This window comes from Podarcis erhardii (genome assembly GCF_964252035.2).
Source record: "Podarcis erhardii genome assembly, chromosome: 10".
Classification (NCBI taxonomy): domain Eukaryota; kingdom Metazoa; phylum Chordata; class Lepidosauria; order Squamata; family Lacertidae; genus Podarcis; species Podarcis erhardii.
In genome coordinates, this window is record NC_138500.1 from 38,489,839 (window position 1) to 38,498,366 (window position 8,528).

The following is an 8,528-nucleotide window of genomic DNA, read 5'->3' on the forward strand; positions in this document are numbered from 1 at the left end:
GCTTCCTTCCGAGTAAACACGCGTGGGGGGGGTCGGACTCCGACGAGGACTCCCCCAAGGCCCCCTCGAGGAAGCGGTGGCAGACGCAGCACTTCCGCGGGGAAATAGGTTTAATGCGTGGGAAATATTCCTTTTGGAAGCCCAGGAAGGGTTAATAGCAAGAAAAGCGCCCGGGCCGAAGGGGGAGGAAGAGCCGCTCTCCCGGCCTGGATTTCAGGCTGTGGGAACAATGGGTCACAATTACCGAGCGCCAGCAGCCACCCTTGCAAATGCCAAGCGGCTCTGTCCGCTCCGCTACCCATTAACTCCGGCCCACGCTCCGCTCTAATGAAAAGCCGGCTCCTTCTTCCACAATTAACTCGGCTTACCCGGAGGGGAGAATAAAACCTGAGGCTCTCGCAGCAAGCCGGCGGCGCGCTTTCTCGTAGCTGACTTTTTGAGGTCACTCACTGGCGCGATCGGGCTCCCCCCCCCCCCGCTTCCTTTTCTCAATTCCAGTCTCCTGACTTGGAGGACTTGTGTGCCCGCATGTATTATGGTTACTATCAGCGCACGTGTTTGTAGAGGGCGGAAAAGAAAGCGTGCACGCGTGGGTCAGTCATTATTCCCGTTTCGCCCACGGGGGGGGGGGGAATCCAAGGCAAGGGGAAGGGACGGGGGGCGCTTGCATCTTATCAGCTCTGCAAAAGCAACGCGGGGTGTCCCAAAAGTTCCCTCGCCTCGCTGCGAAGGGAGCCCGAAGGAGGAAAAGCGCGGCTGCGAAGTGCCCTTAACGAGCGCGCTTGTGCAGCGAAAACACCGAAGAGGAGAGGCTGCCTTTTGTTCCTCCTCTAATTGGACCATTTGTTGTGTAATCGCTGGGCTGCTCTGCGTGAGCTGCAACAGAAGGAAACTCGAGCCGCAGACGCGCAGCTCTAGCGGCTGTGTGTCTTCCCCTCTTAGCTCTCCTCCTCCTCCTCCTCCTCTTCCCTCTCTCTCCCCCCGCGCCTTCCTTTCCCTCCTTCCTCCCGCTGAGCTGCTGTTGCTGCTTGTTTGCACTCGGCTTATCCGGAGCGGAAATTCCTTTCCGTTTTTGTGAATGACAAACTCATTAACAATTCATCAACACAACCTGTTCCAGCCGGCCCGTCTCCACGGAAACAGCCCCTTCCGCGAGCGCTGATTGGCCGGCCGAGAGAATGTATCCATTGAGACGTTCCATGTTTGTATCCATTGAGGAACTGCCTGGCGCGGGGTGGAAGGGGCGAAGCGAGGAGGAGAGCAGCGGTAGCAGCAGCAGGAGCGGAGCGTGCAGGGCTGATTAAAAGGGACATTGATCGCAACTCGAGGACTTAGGAAGAAAGAGGAGGAGAAGGGGGGCCGTGAAGCAAGATGTGAGAAGCAGGAGAAGCAGGCAAAGCAATAACACCGGTAGCGAGAGTAGGGTCTGTCTCTTCTCTCTAACGAGTTATTTAAATGCATTTCCTTTTGCTGCACGGAAGAAAGGCATCTGAGCACATTTAATTGGATTTTTATTCGGGGGAAGCAAAAAAGCAGAGGCGGTTAGGGAGGTTCATTCGAGGATTCATTGACAAAAAGAAGAGGAAGGGGGATTCCTGCTCCGTCCCTTCTCTCCACTGCTAACGGAGGCCGGGAGTTCCCGAGTTGCGGCTGCCTTCGCCCCGGCTGCGCCCGTGCCCTCTGCCCCGGTGGTCCGCGAGGCCCTTTGGAGAGGGGCGTTTTCCACAGCCCCCCGTCGCCGCCCGGCTTCCCCGATGCTAGATACGCTCCGACCCGCCGCTCCTCCTTTCGTGGTGTCGGACATGGCGCTGTGCAAGACGGTGGCGTGGCTCAACGAGCAGCTGGAGCTGGGCACCGAGCGCCTGCTGCTGATGGACTGCCGCCCGCAGGAGCTGTACGAGTCGTCGCACATCGAGTCGGCCATCAGCGTGGCGCTGCCGGGCATCATGCTGCGGCGCCTGCAGAAGGGCAACCTGCCCCTGCGCGCCCTCTTCGCCAGCGGCGAGGAGGAGCGCGAGAAGTTCGCCCGCCGCTGCGGCACCGACACCGTGGTCCTCTACGACGAGAGCAGCAGCGACTGGAACGAGAACACGGCCGGCGACTCCGTCCTGGGGCTGCTCCTCAAGCGCCTCAAAGACGACGGCTGCAAGGCCTTCTTCCTGGAAGGTGAGGGGTTAAGCGGAGCGGGAGCGGGTTCCCCGGAATCCAGTCCTGCCTTCCTTCCTTCCTCCCCCCCCCTTCCTCCATCCCCGGCCCCCCGGCGCCTTCGGAACCGCCCCCTTCCCCTCCAGCCGCCAGGGGAGTGTCTAGACGCCAGCCCCCTGCGTCTGGGCGCAAGACATCCTCGCCCCCTATTGTACGCAGCGGACCGTTGCCAGATGGCCCCTGATTGGGGGAGAAGGAAGGAAGGAAGGAAGGAGAAAGAAATCCCAGAGGAGGAAAACACCCCCACCCCCATGCTGGGCAAATCTCACTGCTTTTAAAACCTGCCAGGGAAAGCCATAGGGCAGGACACACACAAACCCCTTTGCCTAAGTTGTTTAACATGGGGCAATATATCCGAGGGACAAACTTTGAAAATCCCAACTCCTGAAGCCTGTTAGATCTTTTTCCTAGCAAAAAAACTCGTGTGAAAGAGCGACTCGGGTTTGCGGGGGTTGGTTAGCAGAAGAAACTGGGTCCATCTCTCGGGAGATGTTTAGCACCTGAATTGAGTTCACAATCCTTTCAGACCGATATTCACTCATGGACAGTTCGCTCACACACCCTTTCCATTCCCGCCTGCCCCCCTCCCAGCTCAACCGAGCCTTTTCGTTTTAAATCCTTGCTGATCTATCGCAAAGTCACTCCGAAATCTGCCGGCGGCTCTAAATCTTCTGCTTGCTCCTCCTCCCTCCAGTCAAACTAGGCAAAACCCCGGGGATGAGTCTGGCGTTACTAGGTCAAAGTGTTACGTATAGGGAGACTAGGGGTGATACGGTGGTGCAGTAAAAGGGCCTGGTTTATACTGCCTGGACTTAAAAGGCAGCCGCTTCAAAGGAGACATGCCCTGAAGGGATGGTTTTGATAACACGATTGCTTCCTCCCTCCCTTTCTTTGGAAGAGCAAAGGCTCTTGCAAAATCTTGGGATAGGAAGTGGAGTGGGGGAAGAGCTATAACCCCTTCTGTGCTGTCCTCTTCAGTTTAGGGCTGTTCAGTGGTTCATCCTTATATCTCATTTCTTTTATGATGGGTGGAATATGCATTTTACACCGATTAGGCAAAAAAACCTTAAAAAGTGTCATTACAGAAATGCTGGCAACTGCCTGCCCTTTTAACATTACTCTGAAATTTGTCGTCTGAATCTGGGCTGTTTCACTTTGCCTAATGTTCCTTCCTGTGCAAGTAAAAGGATCCAGTGTATTTATTGGTGGGCAACAGAATTCTGCTTTCCATGGCGGAATAAGCGATGGCTCCTTTGCATTTTGCAGCATCTCCATTCTGTCATTCTCAGGACTGTCCATTCATTTCCTAATCCCCCTTCCTCTACTGAACTCCACAGGAGCAGCATCTGACACTATTATTTTTTTAATCCTTAATCTGACAGCCGTGATAGAGGGGAATCCCCTTCTTTTTTTCCAACCTCCCTAGCTCCCAGTTTTATTTCTAATGGTCTGAAACAGAGGAAGCTAGCTGCCTTCTGATGAGCAGGGCCATTGGTCAGGGCTGCCTTCACTGTCTGGCTTCAGGCAAAAGTCAATTGAACCCGTTACACCACTACAGAGCCATGTCTCTTCACGAACTATGTTGTTGTGTGGCTTTCTGCTTCTGCATCTTACAGCTATAGAATTGACCCCGGAGGTGTGTGGGGTGGTAGTGGTTCGGAAGGCCTCAATGTGATCTCTCATCCAAATTATTTCCTTTCTTTTCTTCCCAGGTGGTTTCAGCAAGTTCCAGGCAGAGTATGCCCTGCATTGCGAAACTAACTTGGACAGTTCATGTAGCAGCAGTTCTCCCCCTCTGCCAGTCCTGGGCTTGGGTGGCCTCCGAATCAGCTCCGACTCCTCTTCGGACATTGAATCGGACATTGACCGAGACCCTAACAGTGCCACCGACTCTGACGGCAGCCCCTTGTCCAATAACCAGCCTTCCTTCCCGGTGGAGATCTTGCCCTACCTCTACCTGGGCTGTGCCAAGGATTCCACCAACTTGGACGTTCTAGAAGAGTTTGGCATTAAATACATCTTGAATGTCACCCCCAACCTGCCTAATCTCTTTGAGAATGCTGGCGAGTTTAAATACAAGCAGATCCCCATCTCTGATCACTGGAGCCAAAACTTGTCTCAGTTTTTCCCTGAGGCCATCTCTTTTATAGGTGAGATTTAGTTTATAATAATTGCAAAGTGAGTGTTGGGTGTGTCTTGTGGTAGCATAATTATGCCTGCAATCCTCAGTGCACCTGCCTGGGAGTCATCCCTGTTAAATTCAGTGGGACTTGCCTTTGAGTAGAACTGTACAGGATTATGCTGCAAATTATTAACAGTATGGCTTGTTTAATATTTATTTATTTTAATGTAATTTTCAGCCTTTGGGGATCTAAGAAATAGCAAGATACTTCTGCCAGCGTTTAGTTATTGTTAAAGCTTGTAAGAAGAAGAAATTGATCTTTTAGATACCTGTATTTTAAAGTCATAATTTCCATGCCAGCATATTTGAATTTTGTCCAGGAAAACTGTATTTTAAAAGAAAGCAAGTAATTTTTAAAAACACAATATAGAGAGAGATTCCAGTGTTTTGGTAGTTGATTGGATGCATTCATTCCCTTTTTTCTTTAACTCTGCCTGACCTGATTCCTCAATTCCTTTATGCTCCCTCAAACAGTGCAATCCTATGTACATCTACTCAGAAGTATACCCCATAGAGCCTCCAAGCTTTCATTTCTGTACCTACTCATGTGGAAGCATGCCCTATTGAATTTAATCTAGAGGGTTCCATAAAAACCACTGTTTTCTCAGAAGCAGGTATTGCCCTAAAATATGAGAAGTGCTGATGAGTACATTTAGACTCCTTCCCCTTCTCTTTGTGAATTAGTTCAGTTATGCTCCCCACCCCCTCTTTGGGGAGGGTCATTGTGTTATCTGCCAGTGAATACTGTGCTGTAATCTGATTGAGTGATACTGGTAATAGAGCAGAATGTAGGTAATATGAGCCCAGCAAGAAGAAACTGTAGGCTGGAAGCCACAAAGAAACTAATCTCCAGGCATTATAATGCATTTCCTATTACAAAGGAACCCATTTTCTGGCAATGTTGACATCCTGTTTCTCCTAATGGGCTGTCCCCTGTGACTTCTCTCTTCCTTTTAAAACAGCTGAATACCTCCATTGTTCAGCTGCACTGCACAACAGTTGGAGAATAATTTAATAGACCTTTGCTTGTCTCCATTAAAAAAAAAAGGTGGCATTGTAAGGTTTCCCTATTTATATGCTAGGGTGAACGTACATCAATTTTTTTGGGTGACCTATTAGTATTAGAACTTATGAAGTATTATTTAGTATTACTCACTTACCTGAGAAGGTCTCCAAGCAATTTACATTTAACAACGTCAACACAAACACATTATGCCGTAAAAGAGAGCAGAAAAGTCACATAAAACACTTCACATTTCTATAGTTCAAAACAAGCCCTTCCAATGTTGATGGAATCTTCTAAAACCACAGATCATCAACCACATACCCACCATAAGCTGCTTCTGCGACTGACAGCATGTTGTTTATTGCTGCTCATGTTACAACACATAGGCAGGAAGGGGGGGGGGACCACATCTGCTTTTTCTGCCTCTGACCCCCAACTGCAGAATAACATGGTTGGAATATGGTCAGAACCAGCCTATAACCAAACTGTGTGGTCAGCAGATTTGCACACTGCAGTTCCTCTTGTAGTCTACTTCAGATTACAGGTGTAGGTTTACCCTCTGGAATATTCCCTAGTAAGCCAAAAATATTCCCTTTTGCACATCAAATTAGGCTAGAACCATTTATGCTGCTCCTAGCTGAGTCTCCGGTGTCCAGGGAGTATGTTTTAGTTCTTGAGCATCTGAACAGTCTGTCTCACCCTGTAGACTGCCTGGTACACTTCAACAAAGGCTGTACCACATAATTCTGTTGAAGGTGTAACTTGCTTTCATGTTGTTCCTGGTGCATTCAAAGCTGGTGTAGGTTCAAGACCTGAGTTCAGAAGACCTCTGCCTAGAACTCTTGCGTTTTGACTTTGGCCCAGTCAAAATAGAAATTTTATTGGGAGAGCAAATAAAGCAAGGCTTTGAAAACGCTATGCAAAGCGAGCCTGGAGGATGGGAGTAGGAAGGAAGGCGATGCAAATTCTATGAGGAGTTCAGAAAGCTCTCTGTCACGTTTGGTCTCATCTAGTGGCGTGACCTTTAGGCTGGGAGAAGAAGAGAGATCTCACGGTTCTTGTCTTTGTCTTGTTTCCTCCACAGATGAAGCTCGTGGGAAGAATTGTGGCGTGCTTGTGCATTGCCTGGCAGGGATCAGCCGCTCGGTCACCGTGACGGTCGCCTACCTGATGCAGAAGCTCAACTTGTCCATGAATGACGCCTACGACATTGTCAAGATGAAGAAATCCAACATCTCCCCCAACTTCAACTTCATGGGCCAGCTGTTGGACTTTGAGAGGACTCTGGGGCTGAACTGCCCCTGTGACAACCGCGTCCCCAGCCAGCAGCTCTATTTCACCACCCCTTCCAACCAAAACGTCTTCCAGGTGGACTCCCTGCAGTCCACGTGAGCACCAGCCACGTCCTAGTTCTTCCAGCCTTGGGTTGTGTGATCATTCCTCCACGATGCTTCTCTTTGACGCAGCAAAGGAATCCAGCTCTCTTTTGTGGACGCTGCTCTTGAGCAGTAGCCGGCCTGTGTGCTTAAAAATAAAAAGGTTAACAAAGTTTGGAATATGCTATTGCAAAGGGAGGGAACCAGCCGAGTTCTCCCGGGGGGGTGGGGAAACAACCACCATAAACTCTTCAGACCTTGCCTCTAGGTAGGCCACGCATTTTTGCTCGATGCACAAACCGCCACCTATACAGTGACTTGGACTTCCAAACACAGATAGGGGGGAGGAAGAATGGACACTATATGAGCACATGTAAGACTGGGGAAAATGTATTCAATGCATTTGTAATATATTGTGTTGTCTTCAGTGAAGACTAATTGTGTGCCCCCCCCCAAATTTTGATTTAGAGGAGCCAAAGAGAAGTTTAAGCTCAAATGTGTTTGGAATTTTTGTTTGCCAAGAGCTTTGTAATGCTTGGCTTGGTTGATGTTAAAAAGTTTTAAATCCTGAATCGATAAGCAACATCAGTAAAATGATAGGTACCAGAGGTCAACTCAAGGGGCGTCTTTCTCTCTTCATTCTTCCTTTTGTATGCAAAGGATACATTTTTGCAGCATGCTTGATTTTACTGTTGAAATGAGGCAAACTTGCTTCCTTGTTTAGGGAATCTGTGTCTATGCTTTGGGGTTTGTTTACTCGCATTTTGTGAATGGATAAAGTATCTTTTGTGGTGATTTTATATATATATATATAATTTTCTTTTGCAGGGGTGTGCCATCAACATATGGTCTCATGACTTAATTTGGCCTTACCTTTTGTAAATAGCCTAGTTTGCATTTTTCTTTTGGAAGAGAGCTACGTCTTCAGAACAGAAGATTCTTTTTTCTGTAAATTATCAAATTAAAAACAAAACAAAACGATTTTGTGCTAAACAGTGCATTACCTCTGTACAAACTCTTCAGGGAGCTTCACCTCAAATGCAATATCTTGCATTTATTTTTGTATAAAACTGGAAGTGTGTGTGGGTGTGAGCATGTGTACCTGTGTAATATGCAAGAAGGTCTTGCACACTTGTCCATAAGGGAGTGTCTCTGATTTGCCAGTGTAAAAGTTGGGATTTTATGCTAAGAATGTTGAGATCATAAATTATTAATAAATAACTATTTTTGGCTATTTGAGAATTGAGACTGATTTGTTTCTTGGTAAGAGTTGCCATCGTTCAGCGCTTTGTCATTTGCAGAAGAGTGGTGCAGCTGGCTGACTTTTTTACTTTTAAAAGTGGAGATGATCAGTGCACCCAAGCAAACTTCTCTACACATGGAACTTGCCGGATCAGAAACTGGAAGCGCATGTCTGAATGTGGGTCATTTATTTGCACTGCATTACTTTCAGTGGGATGTGCTTTCAGAAACACGGCAGAATAGGCAGGCATCCACATCCATTTTTACTGGGGGAGGGGTCAGCGGCGGAGCATAAGCCCGTGCTACCCGGGGTGGGCACGCTCCCACTCTCCTGCCATTTGCCACCCCCCCCCAGTCATGACACCTGTGGCGGACCGCACCCACCACACCCCCTTTCCTACACCTCTGGGAGGGGGGGTGTACATGCAGATAAACATGCTATTGAAGGCAAAGCAATGTAAATCATCTCTTTTTAATACCCCCCACACACACCATTAGGATGTATGTCTGAATTTCA

The 8,528-nt window shown here is 48.7% G+C and overlaps 1 protein-coding gene across 1 annotated transcript; it reads left to right on the forward strand.

Annotated features, from left to right (window-relative positions):
• The first annotated feature begins 1,219 nt into the window (after positions 1-1,219).
• On the forward strand, positions 1,220-8,003 carry DUSP6 (dual specificity phosphatase 6). Its single transcript, XM_081878311.1, has 3 exons — positions 1,220-2,166; positions 3,918-4,355; positions 6,478-8,003. Exons 1-3 carry the CDS (start codon positions 1,755-1,757, stop codon positions 6,783-6,785), a joined length of 1,158 nt encoding a protein of 385 aa, XP_081734437.1. The 5' UTR covers positions 1,220-1,754; the 3' UTR covers positions 6,786-8,003.
• Positions 8,004-8,528: the final 525 nt, after the last annotated feature.